The sequence below is a fragment of the Capra hircus genome, chromosome 15, assembly GCF_001704415.2.
Source record: "Capra hircus breed San Clemente chromosome 15, ASM170441v1, whole genome shotgun sequence".
In the NCBI taxonomy this organism is placed as follows: domain Eukaryota; kingdom Metazoa; phylum Chordata; class Mammalia; order Artiodactyla; family Bovidae; genus Capra; species Capra hircus.
In genome coordinates this window covers 18,200,430-18,225,935 of record NC_030822.1, presented here as the reverse complement: position 1 = coordinate 18,225,935, position 25,506 = coordinate 18,200,430, and the positions used below count along the sequence as shown (strand labels likewise).

Sequence of the window (25,506 nt, the reverse complement as noted above, 5' to 3'; positions counted from 1 at the left end):
CGTGCAGCCGCGGTTGCTACAGCTCCGCCCTGCGGGCTCTGACGTCATCACTCAGCGACTGGGTTGAAAAGGTCCGCTCTCGCCGTCGTCGCTCCTTTAGTGCGCCGGCGCACGCCCCGCCTTCAAGCCCGCGAGCGAGACGCGCGTCGCGGAGGGGTGATCTGTGAGAGCTGGCGGCCAGGCATCCGCTAGGCTGCGCCCGCCTCTTCCGCAAAAGTCCGGTGTCCCCACGTGCTTCCGCTTTGCTGCTGGCTGGAGTCCGCCGGGCTCGGGGCGCAGGTATCCTTCACGGGATGGTTGGGGGCGGGTGCCGAGGTCGGTGTCGGCGTCCTTTTTGGGCCCGATGAGACTGGCTCCAGGACGAAGGCTTTGCGTTAGTGCTGGTGCCCGACACATGCCGACTGCCGCTCCATCAGGACTGCCGCCTCATCTGGGTGCTCTTAGATGACAGGACTCTCTGCTTCTAAGCGCTCTTGCGGGTTGCGTGACTTGATCGCTTCCCTCAAGGGGCTCTAGTTGGGGTGGAGTGGGGTGGGTTGAGTGGGTGCGTGACAACACTTTCGGTTTCCGCGGAGTTTGTCCACAGTTCCTGATGGCAGCACCTGGCATTGAACAGAGACAATCTCATTTCATCCAGATCCTCCCAAACTGGTAGCTACATCACTATGCTCATTCGTTTATACTCCGTATTCAGCAGGAACACTCAGGACTTTATTTTGTTTACCAGTGCACCTAGAATGATGCCTGGCGCATAGATAATATGATATTTGTTTGACTGATAGATGAATACTGAAAAATAACTATCTTTCTCTGCCATCAAGGCCTTCCTTATCCATTAAGCCTTCCTTGGCAACTGCAGCCCACAGTAGTCTCAGACTTTCACCTGTCCGTAACAATTAGTTTTACATCTAATTTTATCTGCCTTTAGGCAGATTATCCCTCATTTCTTTCTCTTAAATATTTTCTCTAAGGAAAATGAAAACTCTTTGAAGCCAGGACTTTATTTGGTACTACTTCAGGGACTCCCACAGTAACTAGAACAAAAAGCAATAATTGGTTGTTGGTTGATGTGGTGGGGTTTTTTGTGTGGTTGGCAACTGAGCTCACAAGCTGGTTGGTGAACTGGAAACAGTTCAGACTTTGAAATCAGGAGGGCACCTGAATGTGAATCATGTCTCCCATCATTTTTCTTCCTTGGTGGTATTTGAGTATTTATAATGGGTCCTTTCTTTATAAAATAAGAGCCATTGGTTGTGATATAGTGTTTTACAGTAAGAAAGAACTGCTAAAATCCATGTTTGGATTGAGAGTTGAGGAAGACGGTACAGGGTTAAGTTTCAGTTAATGAGCTTTGTGTGTAGAATGCAGCTAACACTGGAGAGTCTAAGTAACATGTCATTTCTATTTTTAATTATAGAAACATAATTGATATTTCTGGTGTTTTTTGGTGTATCTGTTATGATAATGATGCAGTGTTCTAGCATGAGTAAGTAAGTGAGTAAGTGAAGTCGCTCAGTCGTGTCCAACTCTTTGCAACCGCGTGGACTGTAGCCCACCAGGCTCCTCCATCCATGGGATTCTCCAGGCAAGAATACTGGAGTGGGTTGCCATTTCCTTCTTCAGGGGATCTTCCCAACCCAGGGATCAAACCCAGGTCTCCTGTATTGCAGGCAGACGCTTTAACCTCTGAGCCATCAGGGAAGCCCTAGCATATGTAATTACAATAACTTTAATCACAGTAACTTGAAATCTCTTTGTACAGGCTTAGGTATAGTTTTCCTTCCCTTGAGGAAGCAATTGTACGCATTCCATCATAGTAATATTCATTGATTTCTTCTTCTGATCTTGTTAGTAATATATGTGAATTAGAAAAAAAAAAAACCAAAACTCCCCAAAACAAAAGAACAAAATAAGAGTCATCCAATATCTCACTGTCCATTAATAACTACATTTCAGTTTTTTTAATGTGTATATAATGTATATACATATATACATATACATATCTGTGTTATCCTCTAATAAGCACTTATATCCATATCCTTAGATAAATCTTGAAAGTGATTTTGAACAAACATTTTTGAAAACTTCCTTATTTTTATGTAAGAATTAAAGATTTAAAAAAATAAAAGAAAAATAATTATTTCAAAAAAAAAACTTCCTTATTTTCCCATGTTTATATCATAGGTTTTAATTTTTTTTTTTTTTTAACATTGTTTCTGATTTTTAAAAAACTCCTCCAGAGGGGTGGGAATTATAGCTTTCCATGCCTATGGGAATATTTTCTTCACCTTTCAAGCCTAAGTGAAGTGGAAGTTCCTCAGTTGTGTCCAACTCTTTGCCACCCCATGGACTACACAGTCCATGGAATTCTCTAGGTCAGAATACTGGAGTGGGTAGCCTTTCCCTTCTCCAGGGGATCTTCCCAACCCAGGGATCAAACTTAGGTTTCCTGCATTGCAGGTGGATTCTTTACCAGCTGAGCCACCAGGGAAGCCCAAGAATACTGGAGTGGGTAGCCTAACCTTTCTCCAGCAGATCCTCTTGACCCAGGAATCGAACCGGGGTCTCCTGCATTGCAGGAGGATCCTTTACCTAATGAGCTATCAGGGAACCCCAAGGGGACATACCCTGGGTCAACTATTTGGTAATGTTTTTAAGCTAAATCTTAGATGGCTTATTATTAAGACTATCAAAACAGCTATTTCAAAACAGTGTTATCAAGATGTCCTTAGCATTGTGATTAAGATTAAAAGCATGAAAATATACAAAGGATACATAGCAAAGTCACACAGTTCTTTTAATCTATACATTTCTTGAGGTATTTTTAGAAGTTCTGTTTCCTGAATTTTTCTTCCTTCATCTCTTTTTTTTTTCTGAGCCTCAGTCATGCTGTGATAGTCAGGTTGCATGTTCGCAGTTACAAGCCTAAGTTTCCTCATATAAAAAATGAGGCTGATGTCTTCCCTAGGGAGCTGTTTGAGGGTTAAAAAAATAATACTTATAAATGTGCGTAGTTCAGCCTCTGTCCCATAGGAGGCAGCCAGCTAATGGTTTTCACCCAGAGCCTGGATGTTCATGTCCAGTCGTGTTTCCTTTCCTTCTGTTTTAGTGATAATTTTTCACCATGCATCGGAAGAAAGTGGATAACCGAATCCGGATTCTCATTGAGAATGGGGTAGCTGAGCGGCAAAGGTCTCTTTTTGTTGTGGTTGGAGATCGAGGGAAGGATCAGGTAAGACCTGGTAAATGCTTCCTGACTTTGTGTCCTGTTCCAGAGAGTCAGCATGTTACGGACCATCTGGGGTTTTACACATAATGACATTAAGGTCTCTTTGGTTTTCTTTAAGTGAAATGCCTAGTGGGAACATTCCTTTATTTCTTGAAAGTGATGAATACTCAGTATTTAGAGTTATTAGCAGATAGGTTATCAGCTTTTGATACTGAGCACAGAGTAAGTGTATGTGATCTGGTTTCTAGTCCCAGCCTGGGCGCTGCTTGCCTTGTAGTCTTGGGCCTGGCCATCCCAGAGGTCTCTCTTGTCCCTAAGAGTCTGTGGCTTTTTTCTTTGCCAGGTAGTCATACTCCATCACATGTTGTCCAAAGCAACTGTGAAAGCTCGGCCTTCAGTGCTATGGTGCTATAAGAAAGAGCTGGGCTTTAGCAGGTAAGTCGTGCCCCTTTGAGTGTCCCATCCCATTTCCCATCCCTGCTCCTTAGTTAAATGCCAGGAAATGATTCTTTGACCTAGGTTTTAAGGGATTGTTAGTAAAGGTTCTGTCTCTGAGGATACTTCCCAGTAGAGAAAATAATAGAACTGATGTTCATTCTTCATTCCTGACAATAAATTTCAAAATCTTTTCATGCTTTTTTATGTTCTCAGCCCAGTTCCTTGCTTTCTGCATGCCATTTTTCTTCCTAGTTGTCTCAGCTGATCGAGCTCATCTAATAATGCTGGTTCCACCTGATGCCTAATGCAGCAGCTTTTCTCTTCTTCTTTTCAGAGCTCTTCTACTAGTGTGCTGTCCGACAATTGGCTGTTTCTTTTTTTAATTGTTGAACTTAAGACTTCTTATAGTAAATATGAGACCTCTAACACAAACCTACTTAGGCACAAATGGGATCTATTGAAGTACAGTTGACCCTTGAACAGTGTGGGTTTGAACTGCAGGACTCCACTTATATGTGGATGTGTTTCAGTAGTAAGCTCTACAGTACTCTGTGGTTGATTGAATTCTCTGATACAGAGGAGCTATGGTTATAGAGGGGCCGACTCTAAGTCAGACGTAGGTTAACCCCCAGGTTTCTCAAGGGTCAGCAGCATTTGGGTTAGCTCCTGAAGCCTGTGGGGGTGAGATTTCGGCTCTGCCTTGGGGGTGGTGTACAGCCGCAGTGCTGACACCCTGGCCCTTGCTCTGTCCCTCTTCTCGGTGTAATCCCTTGTGTCTGCTCTGTTCTTTCCCACCTCAGGACAGCTCTCTCCTTCTGTGGTCCCCATTGCAGAAATCGCCCTTGAGGTTTACATGGTTTGGGTCCAACAACACAGAAATCCATCTTTCTCCCATATTCTTCTGGAAAGATATCCAGCCCTGGGCCAGAGGCAATGGGATGGGCCACCTGGTAGGAGCCTGGCAGTTTTACCTACGCCCGTATGTGGGGAGGAGTTTGGGGTGCGGGGTGCTGATCCTTGGCAGATGCCCCACTATAGCGCCACCTCAGAAACGCTCTCCTTTTACTCCGACCACCTTCCTAAGTGCTTCCCTCTCTCTGATCTCATCTTCCCCCAGAAGCCGTTCACCTGTGTGGTTCTGTCCTTGGGCCTCTTCCCCCTCCCTTGTCCCCAGATGTAAAGTTTGTCTCTGGGGTGAACTCCGAGGGTGCGTCTCCAGCCCCAGCTGCTCTCTGCTCCGGTGAATCCCCCTGCTCCCTCCTCCACTTGGGGTACCACTTCACCTCTCTGTACTCACCTGCTGAATTGCTCCCCTCGGGTGCTCCTCTTTGTTCAGGGCCTGCAGGAAGCTTTTCCTAAGGCCCTCAGACTTAGCGCATGGCCCCGCTGCCCTCTTTAGCCCTTGTCTCTTTGTACAGTGCTTGGCACCTTACCTTCTCTCTCCCTCAAGATGTGATCACTTGCCCACTGGTAAGTAAATTCATTTAGTGAGGAGGCCTCTCCTGCTATCTTTATATTTTCATATTTTCAAAGGATCTCCCATGTTTTACTAGGTGCTCAGTTACTATTAGTTGAGTGTATTGTTAACAGGCTCTAACATTTTAATTTTACTTGAGTACCAAAGGCTAAATTTGATTAGTTCTTATCCTTTGGTCTTTAAGAGACTTGATTCTGCTTAAAAGAAACTAGATTATGAATTACATAGTTTTGCCTTTAAAAACATTACAAAAGCTTTATTGTGAGAATATGAAAAATACAGAAAAATCACAAAGGTGAAAATAAAAAGCACCATATTTTCAATACTTGGGCATATTCTTCCATAATTGGGCAGGTTAGCATTTTCAATACAGATTGAGAATAAGGCCTGTTGTCTCTCAGCAGAATTATGTTTCTGTTGCTCTGATTCTCACTGCTGTACGTTTGGTAAATGTCAGAATGGCAATTCAGGGTATTCTGGGCAGATTTGCCTTTCAACTTAACCCACCTGATCTCACTTTTACAAAGACCCCTCCTGTGCCTCTTGTAGCTCTCCCAGCCCTGTCTGGGTGTGGCAGATCATCAGGTTAAAGCTGGTGCTAAGTCACGGGCTGAGGAGCTGGAGGCCCAGGGGGAAGGCCTTAGCCCTACTCTTCAGTTAGAAAACGGTGATGAAATTTTGGTCTGCTGTACCTCTTGGTTCTGGAGTGTTCTTGTTCTCTGTTTTCTCTGAAGGAAAGAGTTGGGACTTCCCTGGTGGTCCAGTGGTTAAGACTTTGTCTTCCAGTGCAAGGGCTGCGGATTCACAGCCTGTGGTCCAGGAGCTAGGATCCCATGTGCCTGGAAGCCAAAAAAACCAAAATGTAAAGCAGAAGCGGTATTGTAACCAATTCAGTAAAGACTTTAAAAACAGTCCACAGCAGAAAAAGTCTTAAAGAAGTTCACTGACACTTGGGTATTGAGAGATGTTTAGGACAAGAGAGCAGAAAAGGTGATGGCACCCCACTCCTGTACTCTTGCCTGGAAAACCCCACGGACAGAAGAGCCTGGTAGGCTGCAGTCCATGGGGCCACTAAGAGTCAGACACGACTGAGAGACTTCACTTTCACTTTTCACTTTCATGCATTGGAGAAGGAAATGGCAACCCATTCCAGTGTTCTTGCCTGGAGAATCCGAGGGACGGGCGAGCCTGGTGGGCTGCCGTCTATGGGGTCACACAGAGTCAGACACGACTGAAGCGACTTAGCAGCAGCAGCAGAACAAGAGAGAAGTTCAGGGATGTCTGGGAGATGTCCAGATTCCATTCTAACCTGTGTATCCTCTGTCGGTGTTTTCTTAGATTAGAACTGCCCTTGAGGACTTGATCTAACCATCTGGGAAGGAAGTGGATGAATTCATTTAGGAAAAATGAATAAAGTAACCCACCATCATGATGCCTCTCCCAGGTTCTCTGGGAAGGAGTGCCATGAAATTGAAGCATTGGCTTGAGACTGAGATAATAGCCCACCAGGGTTTAGTTTTAAGATCTGGCTAAATGTGGGGTTTAGGGACTCCCGTTACCCTTCTTGTTAAGTGAAGTATGAAAATGGCAGGGTTCACAAACAGACTTATACTATCTTCCTCTGAAGCCCTTCTCTTCTAATGCTTCTCCAGTTTTTTTTTTTTTTTTAGCTTTAAAGCAAGGGAATTAGTCCTACAATTTCCAAGTTCCCTTCTAGCTCTGAAAGTCTTAAGTGGGTGATTGTTGAGTCTATTCCCTTCTCCCAACTCTAGCCTCTCCAGTTAACTGGCTCTCGTGGGATTGGGGGTGGGGTGGGGTGATTACAGTCATCGGAAGAAAAGAATGCGACAGCTGCAGAAAAAAATTAAGAACGGGACGCTGAACATAAAGCAAGATGACCCCTTTGAACTCTTCGTAGCTGCCACCAACATTCGCTACTGCTACTACAATGAGACCCACAAGATCCTGGGCAACACGTTTGGCATGTGCGTTCTCCAGGTGGGTGACCTCCCCCAGCCCGCAGCTGGGGGCACAGCACTGAGGGGTGCTCGGGCTGCCTGGGTACCCACGAGAACAGGTGTACAGGGAGGAGAGAAGATGCGTGCGTATTCCCCTTCCCCCAGACTTTATCAGTGGAAGACTTGGCCATTTTCCCAAGGAACTTGATAACTCACCACCACGAAAAGAACATTTTCTATCTAAAGTAGCACTTGTCCAGAGATACCCAGACTGGTAGTGATGCTCCGTTGTACCTGGGTCTAACCAGCTTGATAGAACACGGAACTTTGCATGACCTAGAACCCCAGACCTTGTTAGAACCAATTGAAGGCTTTTGTTTTATTAGAACTCACTGTCTTCTTAGAACTAACTGAAGACCAGACAGGAGTAGGACTTGTTTTAACTCACTGGGTACAGACCTGAGCACTCTTACATCCTGTCCAAAGTGCTTGACTGAATAACCAGCCCCCACAATCAACCTTCTAATTCTTAAAGTCCCCTCACTCCACTCCCCCACCCCCAACCCCCCCCTCCCCCCGCAGAAAACTATCTGGTGAGTTTCTTCACTGGCATGTATTTTCTCTTGCCTGGCAAGTTCATAGATTGTTTCACATTTTTGTTTTGAGCTCTGGTGGTCTTTGTTTTATTCTTTGATACCTGTGATTTCATCGATTCCCCCCCTTCTCCTGCCCCCGAAAGAAAACATTTAAGCACAAATCTCCACATTTAAGCTCAGGTTCCCACTGTTTCATCATGTATTTATTATATGCATGCACTGCTATAATTACATGTATTATAAAACATACCTTATAAAATATAAACTAAGAAATGAGATGGGAAATTCTGAATAGAAGTTCTGGTTTTTTCTTTCTGCAGTCCAGTGGGTTGTCCATGCATTGCTGGGTTGCATGCCACCTTGGAGGCTGAGGAGAGCGTTTTGCCTGTTCTCACCCCATCACTGACTGCTAGGGAGTTGTTTCTGCTCACCAGTTACCAGATGCAGTGATGATGGCTTCTTTAGGCAGTGGCTCCCCCATGTGGTACAGTAGAGTTTTGTCAGTTTCTGCCTATGAACATAGCAGAAAATGAATGTGAGATATTTCTGAAATTCTTGTGAGAATCAATGAAGACTGGAGAACTTCTTTCCAAATAAGATTTTATCAGGGATGATGGGAAACACTTTGACATATAAAACCAGATACACGCCAGTCTATGTCTGATGCAGGATACAGCATGCTTGGAGCTGGTGCATGGGGATGACCCAGAGAGATGTTATGGGGAGGGAGGTGGGAGGGGGGTTCATGTTTGGGAATGCATGTAAGAATTAAAGATTTTAAAATTTTAAAAAAAATAAAAAATAAAACAAAAAACCAGATACACCTGTTCTAAATAAGTCCTAAATAAGGACTGTGTATGTGTATGGGGGTCCTGGTGAGTTGGTAGGGGGTATCATCTTGATTTTGTACTTTAAAGCCCTCTTTGCCTCCTGGTTAAGCTTCCCGACTGTGCTCTTTGCATCATCAGCTAGTTCTAAGGTCTCCTTCTTCCAGGATTTTGAAGCTTTGACTCCAAACTTGCTGGCCAGGACTGTAGAAACAGTGGAAGGTGGTGGGTTGGTGGTTATCCTCCTGCGGACCATGAACTCACTCAAGCAGTTGTACACAATGACCATGGTAAGTCCCTGTTATTTTAAAGTTGATTGTGGGGGTTCAAGTTAATCTGTGTTTTTCTACTTTCTTTTAAGAATTCTTACTGAGCAACTCCAGTGGACAGTCAGCATCCTCTCTGGGCTGGGAGCTCTTTAACTGCAACTAAGGAAAAAGTGACTGCAGAGATGTCTTCTCTGGCCCTGGGTGTGCTGGGGAATGTGAATTGTGCCCTTGCTCTCAGGCATTTGCAAATACTACACCAGCGAGATGCAGATAGGATGCAGCTATTGTGTAGTTAAATTTCTGAAGTAGTATTCCACAGAGAGCCACGCCAGGGCCTGCAGTTGTGTACTACGAAAAGGGGACCATGTCCTGATGTCCGCCCCGCCCTCTCCCTAGTAGGTGATGAAGGAACACTGCCATTCCATTCCCAGGTTGGCAGAAACTTTGACTCCACGTGGTGGGGGCGGGGTGGGGGGGATATTTTCTGCCCAAGTTGTGGACCTGGCTGTAAGTGAGGAAAATGTCCTCCTGGATGCACAGCTGTTCTGTGACTCATCGGCTCTGCCACGTGGGTGTTGTGTTCTGCGTGGCAGGTTTTGAATCATGTCCACAGCCACCTGCTCGGGAGCTGTTAGGATTGGCCTCGGGATTTCGTGAGCTGCCTTCATCTGGTGAAATGGGCTTTCCTCAGATCTGGAGCCCACTTCTTGTCACCTCCCCTGACCACCACTTCTCCTCACCCCAGCCGCTCTGGCCTCAGAGGTCCTCAGATGTGCCCTCTCCCCTCGGCACACTCTCTCCTGAGGGCCTTCCCACTGGCTTTTCTCACGGGAGTGTCTGCTGGCCCACTTCCTCACAGCAGTCCAGTCCCTGCCCAGATACCACCTCCTCAGCGTGGCCCTCTCTGTCACCCCCTGTAGAATGTGTGTTTCTCCCATCACTCCTCAGCCTGTTTTATTTGGCTTCAAAGCATGTTACAGACCTCTAAAGTCAGACATTACTTGCTTACCATCTGGCTTCCTGTGCTAGTTTCCAGACTTCATGGGAGCAGGGACTCAGTGTTCCTCCCTGGTATATCCCTCACTCCTGGAAGAGTGCCTGGCCTTTAGTAAGCCCTCCTTAAAATATCTGTGAACAAAGGTGCCTCTCTGTTCTCCCCCTGCTCTTACTTGGCCGCCTGCTTACCACCTCAGGGCCTTCCCTCACTACCCTGTGCAAGTAGTCCCCCTTCCCACGCCACTCCACTAGCTGTCCCTACACCCTGTTTTTCACTCGTGGCATTTGCCAAAATATCTACTTGTCTCCATCCAACCATTTGATGATAAGCTTCATGAGAGTAGGGGTCATGCTTTACCAAACTCCAGTGTGTACCCCTCGTGTCTGGTGTTGGCATGTGCATTTTGTTGACCAAGTGAATATATTTTGAGATGCTAGAGAAAATGTGAGAAAAGCTTAAGATGAAGTGAGGGGATGTTTCTTGTGATGAGAAACACTGCAGTTAGCATCTGATTCCAGCTCCAGCAAATTGCATTCAGCCAGCACAGTAGGTTAGGTAGGGGTAGATTTCGATTCTAGCAGCATCGCTGGTGCCTCTTTTATCCCACGGCTGCTTGCTGAAACTTCTTCACATCTGGATGCTGAGCCTCAGTGCCATTAGCCTCTGTTAATGGATGTTGTCTCTTTTAGGATGTGCATTCAAGATACAGGACAGAGGCCCATCAGGATGTGGTGGGAAGATTTAACGAGAGGTCAGTCCGAGCATTTTCCACTTCCTCACCTGTGGGAGCCATGGGGGTTGGGGGTTGGGGGTGGGGGGGGCGCGTTTTTGTCTTGGACACAGCTGAAAGCCATGCTCTGTCTGAGGGAAGGTGGTGCAGGAGCCCCAGACGGTGAGCTCCCCAATCACAGTGGTAGTCGCGCAGCTCACTGGAAGTGGTAGAGTGAGTGGAAGGCTGGAGCCTGGATTCCGCCTTGCTTCTGGTCCTCACCAAGTCTCTGTCCGCTCTGGCTCTTCACCTGAGCAGCTGTCAGAGGGGTAATCTATCTGGATCCCTGTTTCCCCAGATGTGTTTCACAGAACACTGCTGTTTAAGAGGGATCTTATAACAAAAGGGTTTTCTGGCCCACTATGTCTAGGAAATGGCTGATATAGTTTTTCCTTTCTGAAGAATCTTGTGAGCCTGTTGTAGCCTCTGAAAAGTCTCGCAGCACAAGGGACCCCAGTTTATTTGACCCAGAGCCCTGTTTAGGGAATACCAGTTAGCAACTTTTGACAGCTTTAAGAAGGAAGGAGCCATGGCCTAGAGCAGTGGTTCTCAACCTGAGCAGTCTTGCCCTTGGAGAGACTTGGCAGTATCTGGAGACACTTGGATAGTCAGGACCTGGCTGGGTGGGGCAGGGAGGGGGGTATTGGAAGGTACAGGCCAATGATGCTGCTAAAAAGCTGAAAAGGGGCCAAAAAGCACCACCACCCCCCCTAAGAAAAATTGTCTGGTCCACAGCGTCAGAACTACTGCAGTTTAGGAATTGGCCTGGGGGAATTGTGGAGCCTAGTTTCAACCCCTCTGAAGCTGCTCAGTAGAAGGTGCGGGTCTGGAAGTCACCCGGTGCTGCCGGATGGGAGTGAAGCCCGTGAAAGTAGTGTGGGAGGCCCTTTTCTTGCAGCTGTGGGACAAGCTTGGATTTTACAGCCAAACACATGTTTTTCTACATGCAGAAATGTTTGTGCACTATAGCTAAAGGGAGCTGTCCTCTCCACCCTTTTCTTTATTTTTCCCTCCCTGTGGCAGAAGGGTGTCCGTGTGTGTGTGTGTTTGCACCTGTGGTTGGTGAGAATATGTGGGGTGGCTTTGGGGTTCCCAGCTGAAGGAGACACCTAGTGCTAAAGGGTGAACCTGGGAGGATGTGGGAAGGGCCAGGGGACCCGGAGCTGAGGGGTTCTGCACAGAAAGAACACTCATAATCAGTCTCTCAGGAGAGTTCCCTGTAACAGGTCTCCTCTGCAAAGCATGTTCAGGTGCCTTGTAAGGGAGGCGGGAATCATCCAGCCTTGTTCCACAGATGATGCTTTAGAGACGTGGGCTGGATAATTTTCCTAAAGAAAAGCCCTTCCTTTTCGTGTTGACGTTGTCTCCAGCACCTCACGATGGTGGTTTTGCTCCTCAGGTTTATTCTTTCTCTGGCCTCGTGTAAGAAGTGTCTTGTCATTGATGACCAGCTCAACATCCTGCCCATCTCCTCTCACGCCGCCAGCATTGAGGCCCTGCCTCCCCAGACGCCGGTGAGTTGCCAGGGTCCAGGAATCTGGGGGAGGCTGTGTTTCCTGGGCTGACCCTCCGACGGCCGTGGTGAACCTTCTCCTCCTCCTCTCTGGTAGGATGAGAGTCTCGGTCCCTCTGATCTGGAGCTGAAGGAGCTGAAGGAGAGCTTGCAGGACACCCAGCCTGTGGGTGTGTTGGTGGACTGCTGCAAGACCCTTGACCAGGTGAGCATGTGTTCGGAACACCCCCCAATCCCTGTCTGAACCACACAGAGGGAAAAGACAGAGAGCAGAAAACAACAGAAGCCAAGTTAGGATGAGGCTTGGCTCCTCTGTGGGGCAGGGGCCTTTTCTGTTGCTTACACTTGGCCACACAGCATAGCATAGAAGTCTGGGATTACCCCCGCCTCCTCCCCCTTGTTTGTAGCTGTTGTTCAGGAAGCTGAGGTCGGGAGGAGATGGGTTACGTTTAAAGAGGAACCCCTCCAGCATGGGCTGATGGACCTGCATCCTTTCATTCTCACTGAGTTTTGATGATATAAGGTTTTTGCTTATGCCTGTTCTTAAGTGAGGAGAGCTGGAGGCACCTAGTACTCAGCCCCGCTCCAGTGTGAGTGCTGAGGAGGGCCCTGTGATGAGGGTACCCGGTCCACCTGGTCCCTGGGAGGCTGGGAGGGAGCTTCCAGGATGCATTTCTGTGCTCCCGCAAGTGACCAGGGCTGGTAAACCTGGCTTCTCCGGTGGTTCTTGGATGGTGATGGGAGCTGAATAGACATGGCCCAGAGACCTGCAAGCTGTCAGGTGTGTTCAGAGTTCTGATCCAGCCTGAGCAGACAAGCAGCATAGGCCTGTCAGCACTGGGCTCTTCCCTCATGATGGAAAACAGCTGCAGTGACGCCGCCCACTTGGGGCTGAATCCCAACAGGCTGGTTTCCCTTTTCTTTCTGGAAATAGAATCACCAGCTATGCAGTGCTCTCTGCGGCCCAGGCTGCAGGCTCCAGGTTGCTTTGCAGCTACTTCCTGGTACCTTCTTTATCATCAGAGAGGGGGAGTGAGAGAGATGATGGGGGAGAGGGCAGAAGTGACCACGACTGGCAGCGCCCCTCCCTGCTCCTGGCGCCCCCGCCCTCCGTGCTGCTCTTCATGTCTCCCCATGGGCACTTTCTACGTTCACGGCTGGGCAGTGACACTTAGGCCCAGGCAGGAGGAAGGGGAGGGCCTTGAGGAAGCTCAAGTCTCTCCAGCTGGAAACACTCAGAGCGGATTCAGGTCCTACTCACCTTAACCTGGCCTTTGCTGAACCCTGTATCATATCCGTTTCTTGTTTGCTCTAGAGAAGAGAAGTGAAACACTCTGATAAAATGTACATGGAAAAATCCATGAACATAATAAAAGGGTGTGAAATTTGGACTGAAAAATGAACTCTAAAATAATATTCTAAAATAAATGAAAAACCAGTCCAAAAAAGCAGAGTAATTTACAAACAAAATAGATAGCCAGTAATTGATTTGGAAAAGGTGCCTGCTTTCTCTCATAACTGAAGTAACAAATTGAAACAATGATCCTAAGTTCCCATTTCAGGTTGGTCAAGACTTACAAGTTTAGCAGTACCCAGTGTTGGCAAGTGTGGGGAGAGAGCAGATTAGCCAAGATGGTGGTCATCAGACCCTCTTGTTCCACAGCCTCTCGCTCTCGCTCCACGTTTTGTAAATACATGGTTATGTAACAGCTGAGCTCACTCCTAGCACTGCACATGCGCATCATGGTGTATCTGCTTGGCCACAGGCCACTTTTGCTCTGTAAACATACATAAGCTTGGAGAACGCAATGGCAACCCACTCCACTACTCTTGCCTGGAAAATCCCATGGGCGGAGGAGCCTGGTAGGCTACAGTCCATGGATTCGCTAAGAGCCAGACACGACTGAGTGACTTCAGTTTGACTTTTTATATTCATGCATTGGAGAAGGAAATGGCAAGCCACTCCAGTGTTCTTGCCTGGAGAATCCCAGGGACGGGGGAGCCTGGTGGGCTGCCGTCTATGCGGTCGCACAGAGTCAGACACGACTGACGCGACTTAGCAGCAGCAGCATACATAAGCTCCACCTGAAAAGCCTTTGCCACTCCATTGCATCTGCATTATGGCTGTCTTACGGCTGTGTCCACTGGGTCAACCATGAGAGGAGAGTGCAGCGGGTCTGCTGCTACGGCTGCTGTGCCAGTCAGAAGAGAATAAACATATCTGCAGTTCCTGTGACTCCTTGAGTTTTCAGCTTCCCTGCTCACACCTTGCCTACCGCGGGTTCAGCGCACAGTGCAAACAGAGACAGTTGGCAGGATTATACAGCAAGACAGCAAGGCTGCAGAAAAGAAGGCCTTTCGTACATGGGTGGGGCTTCCATAACTTGGCATGACACCCATTTTAATGCACACGTCCTCTAACTCAGCAGCTCTTCTCCTGGAAATTTATCCTGGAAATAATGCCCACTGCTGTATCTGTAAAAATGGTGGCAGGACACAGTGGTGGCTTCGACCAGAGCAGTGGAGGAAGAGGATAGTGAGGAATGTGGGATTTTCATGTTTTGAAGGACAGGGTTTGTTGATGAATCGGGCATGAGGAGAAAATGGAGGCCATTTCTGGCCTGAACAGTTGGGCACTAGCTGAGCTGGGGAGGATATTAGGTGGAGGAGGACTGGGGAGACATTAGGTGTTGAGCGTGAGACGGGTGGTAGACGTAGAGGGCGCAGTTGGGTGTGTGGAAGAGCCTGGTATGGGGGGAGAGGTCTGGATGGAGGTGTGAGCTGGGGGGGTTGTCAGCATCTGGTTGGTGTTCAAAGCCTGGAGACTGAGAGGAGATGATCACGGGAGTAAGAGTCTAGGTGCTGGCCAGTGAGAGCGGCCCCCTGTCCCCTGCTCCCCCCAACTCCAGTTTAGCCTCAGCATCAGCCTGGCTTTGTGGTGATGGTAGTACGTGGCTGGACCTCGGCCTTTTTTACAGCTCACCCAATGTGTTCTCTTTCCACAGGCCAAAGCTGTCTTGAAATTCATTGAGGGGATCTCGGAAAAGACCCTGAGGAGTACTGTTGCGCTCACGGCTGCCCGAGGAAGGGGGAAGTCTGCAGCCCTGGGGCTGGCTATTGCTGGGGCGGTGGCTTTCGGGTAAGGGGATCCCGGGCTTCAGGCACCCTGAGACCTGCGGGAGCCGTGTGCAGGACAAGGGGTCAGGGGGCTGCTCCTGGTGTAAGCGAGCTCCTGAGTGATTTCTCTAGATCTTGGCACCTGTCTAGAGAGAGCAGGTGTCCCTGGGGGCTCAGTGGTAAAGAATCCATTTGCCAGGGCAAGAGTAGCGGGTTCAATCCCTAGGTTGGGAAGAGCCCCTGGAGAAGGAAATGACAACCCAGTGTTCTTAGCCTGGCGGGCTACAGTCCATGGAGTCACAAAAGAGTGGGATACAACTTAGTGATTTGTTCAGTTGTTGTTCAGTCGCTAAGTTGTGTCCAGCTCTTTGCGACCCCATGGACTGCAGCATGCCAGGCTTCCCTGTCCTTCACAACCTCCCAGAGTTTGCTCACACTCATGTCCATTGGGTTGGTGATGCCATCCAACCATCTCATCCTCTGTTTCCACCCCCTTCTCCTCCTGCCCTCAATCTTTCCCTCAGTCCTTCCCAGCGTCAACTTAGTGACTAAACAGCAACAGCTAGAAAGAGCAATGCTGTTATCCCCACATCCCAAAGGTACATGTATGTCCTGGCACACAGATACCAGGGCCTTTGTGATAACTATGTAGAGCTGAACAAACACACAAGAGAAAGTAATGGTGGTAAGGAACTTCAAAGCTCTCAGGAAATGAGCCTGTGTATGACCAGCTTTGCTGACCGAGAAAAATGCAGGTTTGTCATTTTAATGATTTGATCAATAGAAAATCTTGTTTGCATTGAGGAGCTGCCTTTGAGTGTGACATCACTTGCCATTCTTTTGTCCTGGACAGAAGATTTATGCAGCTGCTGGGAGAGCATGTGCTTACAGTTTCGCAGATACAAATAATGGACTGTAGGATTTACTGTGTCCGATATGCGTGATCTTCCTTGGTGCTCCTGAGAGCAACGTTAGTGTTTCATAGATGATAAACCCAGGCTCAGGGAGTTTCAGTGACTCACCCAAGGTCCCCCCAAGTCAGTGCTGGTTGTGCTGGGCCTGAATTCAGCTCCTGACTTTGTTACTCTGGCTGCTTTAGTGGTACCACCTGGCGCTCTGCCTTTAGTATTCTTTATACTGAACAAACATCCCTCAGAGGCTCACTGTGGCCTTTGCCTGCTCACAGTGGAGCACTTTGGCCTCATGATTTGAAAACACCTCAGCATAGCTAGTGATGAGAAGGAAACCCTCTCTGGGCCAGGGGTACAGGACTGGGGAGCCGTGTGCCGTCTCTGACACAGAGAGCGGTCCCCAGAGCGCCCTCTTATTGTTTAGTCGCTAAGTTGTGTCTGACTCACTAAGTTGTATGCCACCTCATGGACTGCAGCACACCAGGCTCCTCTGTCCTCCCCTGTCTCCTGGAGTTTGCTCAAATTCATGTTAGAGAGAGTCGGTGATTCTCTCTAACCATCTCATCCTCTGCCGCCCTCTTTTTCCTTTCGCCTTCAATCTTTCCCAACATCAGGGTCTCTTCCAGTGAGTCGGCTCTTCACATCAGGTGGCCAAAATATTGGCGCTTCAGCATCAGTCCTTCTCATGCGTATTCAGGGTTGATTTCCTTTAGGACTGACGGGTTGGATCTCCTTGCAGTCCAGGGGACTCTCAGGAGTCTTTTCCAGGACCACAGTTTGAAAGCCTTGTGCCCTCAGTAGTGTGCTTTCGTGGATGCTGGTAGCTAATTGCTGGGGCATGCTCCCTTCAAATTGGCAACTTGTTTTCATTAGTTTGGGAGCAAAAATACCCTCAGGTCTGGAGCTGTTTTACTTTTCCTCCTCAAAATGTGTGTCCTTATTTTTTTATCCCCCACCACTGTCTCTTATTATCACCTGTGTAACAGGGGCAAACAAAAATATTTTCTTTTTTAAATTCTCTTAATATTTCTTCAATTTCCTAATTACTTAAAAGCAAAAAAAGTCCTCCTTTTGTTCAACAGGTACTCCAATATCTTTGTTACCTCCCCGAGCCCGGATAACCTCCACACTCTGTTTGAATTTGTGTTTAAAGGATTTGATGCTCTGCAGTATCAGGTAGGAAGTTAGGATAAGAGCTTATTTTGATTCCATGCTGAGTATAAATACAGGTGAAGTCTGTAGAATGCAAACTTGTTTCTGATGTTTGGTATTGGTTTGGCTCTTTCCCCGTCAGGAGCATCTGGATTACGAGATCATTCAGTCTCTAAATCCTGAATTTAACAAAGCAGTGATTAGAGTGAACGTGTTCCGGGAACACAGGCAGACCATTCAGGTGAGGCTTGTTCCAAATCCTGCCACGTGGGGCCAGCGTCCTGCTGTGTATAAATGTTCTAAGATGTCTCCTTTTATAGCTGTTTTATGTGATGTGTAATTGCATATCTTTTAGACAGTGTTGTTGCTTTATGGTAAACCTGTTCCATATTTTCAGCCTCTTCTAAAGAAAAACATTCAAGCGAACTAACAAATATATGTACGCCAGATTGAAAAGTTGTAGTTTTGTCCCTTGAAAACTGAGTGAGTATGCTAATCAACTAAGAGAAATGGAATCATTTTCTTTGACATCATTTCTAATTCTGCTTAGTTACAGCAGGTTTTGAAACGATGCATCCTATAGCTAGAACAATAACCTTAGCATTTGAAAGAAGAAAAGGTCTTTGTGAGATGTACTCTGAATCTTTGTGGTTTAGCCAGTGGCCTACTTTCCTTTTTAAACAGTGTTTCCCCGAAAGCTCTATAAATCTCCTGTGCTTTGTAAGCCTGAATGGTCTGTACTTGTCCAAAGGCTACAATTTTGTTAAATCATGACAGGCTTGCAGAAGGGATGGGGCCCCATGGGCTCCTAATGGAGTAGGTCTATTGAGTATTTTTTGGAGCTGGGCTGGGGTGGGAAGTGGGCCAGGTAAACGTGGCAGGTTACACCCTTGACCTTTGTGTATATGTCTGTCAAGGAGGTATACCTTTCATCAAAGATCTAGGCTATAAATAATGTTAAGTGCTCATGCCTTTTCCCTCAAGGACTGTAATTTTTTTTCTTGCTGAGTCTCTAGACTGTTCTTTCTGTAATTTCTTCATACTTTGGTCTGGTTCTCTCAGCTTCAAGGAGGAAAGGCTAACGTTGGGGTGAGGGGCAGGCTGCAGGCAGTGAGAATACAGAGGTTTGTGGAAACTTAAGAGAAATACACAAACCAAAGAAGGGAAGCCTTTCCCTGAAATGCCTGGCTCAGCCCTCGCTGCTCCTGGGGTCTGTCTTCAGAGATCCTCTCGTATTACCAGAGTGGTTTTGTCTCCAGGCTGGAGTTGAAGTACAGAAGAGGTGACCTGACTTTATGAGGCTACATTTATGTCCCTTTGAGGCCTCTTCTTGTTGGAAATTGAGATATAGAAGAATATTAGGTCTAAAGTCAGCTCCGCCTCTCCAGGGTCTGCTGCTTTTATGAAGTGCTTATTTGGCTCTTCTCTATAAAAATCCAAGACATGGGGCCCCATTGAGGGCGTGTATCCTACTGTTGGAAATGAGTGGGGTCTCTGCCTCTTTGATCCCTCAACTTCTTGCAAAATAGTTACAAAATCTTACTTGTAATGAAATACTTCAAACTACAGAAAAGCGCAGAGACCAATGTAACATAATACTGAGGTGCCAGCACTCAAGCCTAAGAAATGCTGGCATTTTGCTGCTTGCTGTGTTTGTTTCATATCTTAAAAGCCATTTATATTTTTGTTTTAAAGATCTAAAACCTCAGTGTGGAAGTCCCTCTTGTACCCTTCCCCATCCGTGCCCTTCTGTTACTCCATTTAGATAACTCTGAGATTGTGTATCTCCTTTCAATTCATGTGTTTATATTTCCCTACATAATTATGTATCCATAAATGGTAGCATACCATACTTGTCCTTTTTCAGCTTGCCTTTTTTCACTCAACATTTGTTTTCGGATTTGTCCAGATTGAAGCTTGAGATCTGATTTTTAAGCACTATGTGAGTACATTACAGTTTATATGTGTCTAGAATTGGAATTGTTGGGTTTTAGAATATGCATAGATTTCCATCTTTCTTGGATTTTGCCAAATTCTCCTTTCAAGTGTTTGTGCAGAATTACCTTCACCCCAGCACTTTTTTGAGTTCTTGTTTCCCCATGTCCTCACAAACAGTGGTATTTTACTGCTAATTAAATTTTGTCCTCATGCATAGGAAGTGGGATCTCCTTGTTGTCTTCAGTTCAGTTCAGTTCAGTTGCTCAGTCGTGTCCGACTCTTTGCGACCCCATGAATCGCAGCACGCCAGGCCTCCCTGTCCATCACCATCTCCCTGAGTTCACTCAGACTCACGTCCATCAAGTCAGTGATGCCATCCAGCCATCTCATCCTTGGTCGTCCCCTTCTCCTCCTGCCCCCAATCCCTCCCAGCATCAGAGACTTTTCCAATGAGTCAACTCTTCGCATGAGGTGGCCAAAGTACTGGAGCTTCAGCTTTAGCATCATTCCTTCCAAAGAAATCCCAGGGTTGATCTCCTTCAGAATGGACTGGTTGGATCTCCTTGCAGTCCAAGGGACCCTCAAGAGTCTTCTCCAACAACGCAGTTCAAACGCATCAATTCTTTGGCGCTCAGCCTTCTTCACAGTCGAACTCTCACATCCATACATGACCACTGGAAAAACCATAGCCTTGACTAGACGGACCTTAGTTGGCAAAGTAATGTCTCTGCTTTTGAATATGCTATCTAGGTTGGTCATAACTTTTCTTCCAAGGAGTAAGTGTCTTTTAATTTCATGGCTGCAATCACCATCTGCAGTGATTTTGGAGCCCAAAAAAATAAAGTCTGACACTGTTTCTACTGTTTCCCCATCTATTTCCCATGAAGTGATGGGACCAGACGCCATGATCTTCGTTTTCTGAATGTTGAGCTTTAAGCCAACTTTTTCACTCTCCTCTTTCACTTTCATCAAGAGGCTTTTTAGCTCCTCTTCACTTTCTGCCATAAGGGTGGTGTCATTGTGCTAATTACTAGTGAGGTTGAATACTGTTGTTGATGTTAATTAGCTCTTCAGGTTTCCTCTCCTATAAAATGCCTCTTCGTGGTCTTTTGCAAACTTGAAAGAAGCAGGAACCCCTGCAGGAACTAAAGAGGTTGTTGATCCGCGTAAGGGAGCCAAGTTCGTGGTGAGTTTGTGACAGGCTAATAATACAAATGTGTGCGCGCTAGGAAGACTGTGAGTCTTAGAAGTGTCCCCACCAGTGCAGGAAGAATGGGGCTTAGTAGTGACGGTGTCACAGCAGGAAACACAGTACGTGGCGTGTCGAAGATACCTGGGAAACCTGAAGTCTTCCGCTTCAGCCATTGCTGGGGCCAAGCTTGCCTCTGGCCCACAGGTTAGAGTGAGGCTGGGAGAAGCATGAGAAAGAGGGGAGAGAAAGGAAATGGAGGCATCACCTGTCACTCGCCAGGTCCTAGGCAGAGCATTGGTGCAGACTTACTTAATTTTACCTAATTTACCTAATTTTTTTCTCAAGCGGCCATCAGTATTTCCTCCATTTTCTGGCGAGGAATCTGAGGCTCTGCGAGGAAGGGCCGCACAGTCAGTGGTTGAACTGTTAGGCCCCAGGCGTCTGACTCTAAGCTGTCCCTGCTTTGTCCTAACCAGGGAAGGAAGAATGAGAGAAAGAAGACAGAAGACGGGGGAGAGGGGAAGGAGAGGGCCTTTATGGTGACTCACCAGCGATTGCAGCCGTGGTATCAGGCGGCCAAGCTAACGGTGTGCATTTTCCCTTCCTGCAGTACATACATCCAGCAGATGCTGTGAAACTGGGCCAGGCTGAGCTTCTTGTGATTGATGAAGCTGCTGCCATCCCCCTTCCCCTGGTGAAGAGTCTTCTGGGCCCCTACCTTGTTTTCATGGCATCCACCATCAATGGGTGAGCACCGGGGGCAGGACTCGTTGCCCACTTTACAGGGTGTTGCCAGTTAGGTGGGATTTAGTGAACGTGACCTGGGCCTGGGTGGATAGGGCTGATTCCTAAAGTTTGAGTCTTTGGGCCTGCTTCACTCTCTCATCAGCCTTCTCCTTTACCTTTCATAGTAAACTACAGCTCCCTCTGGTGTGAGCTATAGCCCACCAGAACAGGCAACACCAGACTGAGGAATTTCATTACCCAGTTGATGAGTGTCTCCTGTCTAGGTCTGACCAGGTTCTAGGGAGCACATAAATGGCAATACCAATGTCTTGGGCTTCCTAGGGGCCGCTAGTGGTAAAGAACCTGCCTGCCAGTGCAGGAGATGTAAGAGACTTAGGTTCGATCCCTGGGTTGGGAAGATTCCCTGGAGGAGGGCATGGCAACCCACTCTAGTATTCTTGCCTGGAGAATCCCATGGACAGAGGAGCCTGGTGGGCTGCAGTCCATAGGGACACAAAGAGTCAGACAGGACCAAAGCGGCTTAGCACACACAATGCACCAATGTCTGATCCCCTAGAATTATGTGAAAATGTAGTATTAAGTAACTGTGTAATTATCATAAGAAAGCAGCTTTTTCAAAATTTTGAAGTATTTAGTTGTTTGCTATGGAAAAGTGAGAAAGGGAAGGTAAGCAAAAAGAAATCCAGCGATCTGACTCTCTAGAGATAGCTTGTTAGAATTTTGGTGTACATTTATTTTACTTTTTCATTTTGAATAAGAACATAAACATAGTTTCCATAATGTTTTGCATTTGCTTTTTCATGTAAAAATATACTGGGAATTCCTTGGTGGTTCAGTGGTTAGGAATCTGAACTTCCTCTGCTGGTGGCCTGGGTTTGATCCCTGGTCAAGGAGCCAAGATCCCACAAACTACGTAGTGTGGCCAGAAAAAAAAAAAAAAAGAATATACTATGAAATCTGCCCAGGTCAATGTGTACTTGCCTTCATTGTTGATTTCTATATGGAAGTCACATTTTAAAGAAATAGTTCTATATTTTAGATTTATTATTTGACTGCTTTACTTACACTGAAAATAGTTAAATAAGATGTATTTTACTTTTTCTGGTAACATCTTTATTGAGATATTATTCACCCACTATACAATTTACTCATTATATTCATAGAGTTGTGCAGCCATCATGACAATTTAGAACATTTTCATTTTCCCGGAAAGAATCCCCATACCCTTTATTATCCTCCAATTCCTTCCTTTTCCTCAGTTCTAGGGAATCACTACTCAGTTTTCTGTATGTATGGATTTGCCTAGTCCCACTCTTGATTATAAGTGGAATCTTTGAATATGTGGTCTTTTGTGACTGGCTTCTTTCACTAGCCATAATGTTTGCAAGGTTCTTCCATGTAGCTTATATCAGTACTTCATTCCTTTTCTTGGCCAAATAATACTCCGGTATGTGTTTATGCACATCTTGTCTTTCCATTTGTCTGTTGACGATCATTTATTTCTCTTTCGGCTAGTACAGTGCTGCTGTGAACATTCATGTTTTTGTGTAGACACATTTTCTGTTCTCTTGCGGGTATACCTAGAAGTCAAACCTAGTGGGTCAAATGGTAACTTTCTAACTGAAGAAGTTCCAGATTGTTTTCCAAAGCGACAATACCATTTTACATTCCCAGCAGCAGTGTGTAAGGGTTCCATGTTTTTGCTAACATTTATATGTCCTTTTTGACTATAGCCGTCCTAGTGAGCAAGAAATGGTGTCTCAAGTGATCTTCATCTGCATGTCCCTGTTAGTTGACTGATGTGGGGCATCCTATCATGTGCTTTTTGGCCATAGTGTATCTTCTTTGGGGAAGTATCTATTCAGGTCCTCTGTTCATTTTTCTAATTGAAAATTAGAAAAAAATTCTAGTTTATGTCCTCTTTCAAGGGAAAGTAGTCCTGAAAAAAATTACTTAGATGGTGGATTTGTTTAATCTTGATTTTTCCAAACTGGAAATCTCTCAGTTCATCTTTCAACCATGCAACTTCTCGTTACTCGACCATTCATCTTTGTTCCAGTTCCATTATACTAAAGGCTGTGTTCATGTCATCTTTTTGGTCGTCGTTTTTTAGTTCGTAGTACAGCCCGGTGAGCTGTGTACATTTTACATCCCCTTTTGAGGGGGAGGCTGAGAGAAGTTGAGTTCCTGGCCCAGAGGTACTAAAGGGACATGCCAGGACTTGAGCCCAGGCCTAGATGGCTCAGCTGAGCCACCATGCAGCCCAGCTTCCTTCGGGCGTGCACATGCCCTGCTGGGAGTTCAGAGGTGAAGGGCTGTTCTCAGCAAGCAGGAGTCTGGTGTTTCATCAGGTCGATCCCCTCCTGGAAAGGTGATTTGGCACCTCGAGCCTAACTGCCTTTGCTTTTTCTCCTAGCTACGAGGGCACTGGCCGGTCCCTATCCCTCAAGCTAATTCAGCAGCTCCGCCAACAGAGTGCCCAGAGCCAGGTCAGCACCACCGCTGAGAACAAGACCACGGCGACGGCCAGGCTGGCATCAGGTAGCCCCAGAGCTCTGGATGGGCCTGCGGTGCACAGCAAGTCACTTCACACTCTTCCTGGGCCCTTCCCCTCATGACACTGTGGGTGATAGCAGACCTTCTGACGATCAGGCAGAGAGGCTGAGTCCCTAGGAGATGAAGTTGCTTTTCTCTGAGGAACGGCAAACTAGTGACCAGGCGGGAGGCTGACCTGGGCCTTCTGGTGACTGGATTCCTGTTTGTCACCATCTCGGGGCATTGGTTGCCTTGACGTAGTGAGACCTTTGGGGATTGGTGTCCAGACAAGTTGAACATCCACTGGAACAATTTAAAACCACTCAGTTTAAATTCTTGAGCCATATTTATGTGGGTACCACGTGACAGAGATAAAGTAGAACATTTGCCTTGATCTCCTGGACAAAATGTATTAAGTCTTGCATGTATTTTGAACAGTGCGAACCCTGCATGAGGTTTCCCTGCAGGAGTCGATCCGATACGCCCCTGGGGACGCCGTGGAGAAGTGGCTGAACGACCTGCTGTGCCTGGATTGCCTCAACATCACTCGGATTGTCTCTGGCTGCCCCTTGCCTGAAGCCTGTGAGCTGTATCCTCCTGGGTCCCGTTCGTCCTGTGAAAGGGAGAAGGGATGGTGGGAGAGTTAAACTGAAGGTTCTGGCCCTTTGCCTCACAGGCTGCTGCTCTGGGAAGAGGAGAAGGTGGAATGTTCTCGATTTTCCTTCTCTTCCTTCCCTGATATGTTTCTGCTTAGAACCAGGGCCTGCGCTTCCCAGGCTGAGGGAACCCACGTATCCAGGTTGTCCTTGGAAGTAGCGTGTCTTGTTCGGGGCTCTCTCCGATATGTTTTGGTTGCTTAACCTCAAATCCAGCTACTATGTTAATAGAGATACCCTCTTTTGCTACCATAAGGCCTCCGAGGTTTTCCTCCAACGGCTTATGGCTCTCTACGTGGCTTCTCATTACAAGGTAACTGAAACCAGCCCTCAAATGGACTTGAGCAGTGAATTTCAGCTCTTGGCAGTGCCTTTTTACTTGACTTTTTGCATCTTTTGTTACCCAGTGGCTCAGGTGACCATTCCACTGGGACTAGAATGTCCTGATGTTGGCAGGGGCCAGGGGTTCTACTTCAGGGTTGCATTTCCCATTGTTCAGGCTTGTCTTTTGCTCCAGCTTTGTATATGGAGCATGGGATTTCTGCATGTAGTTCCGTGTGTCGTGGCTGGAGAGGGTGGTAAGTTTTGCCCATTGTAAAAGGGGTACTTATATTTCTTGCCAGTTGGCTGAATGGATGGGCTGAGATGACATAGCAGTTGTAATCTGGGGGGTGCTCTGTGACCTGAGACCAACCTTACACCCCCGGCTATTTTTAGGGATCAGTGAATGAGAATTTAGAATATTTGGAAGTCTTAAAAACTAAAAAGATAACATTGGAAAGGACACTTTGTGTGTGTCTAGGTAGCATTTTTATGAATAATAGCCTTTAATAGAAGGCTGAAGGGTTGGTGTTAGAAGCCCTGAGAGGTTTTCCTAAAATAGCAGCCTCTTATCAGGAGGAGCTTCACTTCCCAGCCGTGAGGTGTGTAGTGCTAACTAAGCATTTCTCCGCCCCCGCTCTGCAGCCTCAGCGCTCCTGGTGAGGTGACAGCAAGCACAGGAGGCTCATCCCACTGAGGCCCTTATGGAGAGTGTCAGCCTGCCCGGCCGAGATGCTGGCATGTGCTTTCCTGGGTTTCAGCACTTCACTTGGCTTCGAGGAAGGCAGTTCTCCAGTCGTGATTCTGGAGTAGCCGCTCGAATAAGGACGGGATGAGGAGTGGTTCTCACTGACCGTGTTTGTG

General features: G+C 46.9%; 1 protein-coding gene across 1 annotated transcript in view; it reads left to right on the top strand.

Moving 5' to 3' along the window:
* NAT10 (N-acetyltransferase 10) overlaps positions 213–25,506 on the top strand; it is a 39,634-nt gene continuing 14,340 nt past the window's right edge. The window contains exons 1-15 of the mRNA XM_005690076.3: positions 213–279; positions 3,110–3,232; positions 3,573–3,664; positions 6,971–7,142; positions 8,693–8,815; positions 10,481–10,542; positions 11,960–12,074; positions 12,171–12,278; positions 15,079–15,212; positions 17,184–17,277; positions 17,396–17,494; positions 20,994–21,130; positions 23,547–23,671; positions 24,104–24,254; positions 24,538–24,634. Of these exons, the coding sequence (XP_005690133.2) occupies positions 3,125–3,232; positions 3,573–3,664; positions 6,971–7,142; positions 8,693–8,815; positions 10,481–10,542; positions 11,960–12,074; positions 12,171–12,278; positions 15,079–15,212; positions 17,184–17,277; positions 17,396–17,494; positions 20,994–21,130; positions 23,547–23,671; positions 24,104–24,254; positions 24,538–24,634 (1,617 nt within the window). The 5' untranslated portion in view covers positions 213–279; positions 3,110–3,124. The remainder of the gene's footprint in view (positions 280–3,109; positions 3,233–3,572; positions 3,665–6,970; positions 7,143–8,692; positions 8,816–10,480; positions 10,543–11,959; positions 12,075–12,170; positions 12,279–15,078; positions 15,213–17,183; positions 17,278–17,395; positions 17,495–20,993; positions 21,131–23,546; positions 23,672–24,103; positions 24,255–24,537; positions 24,635–25,506) is intronic.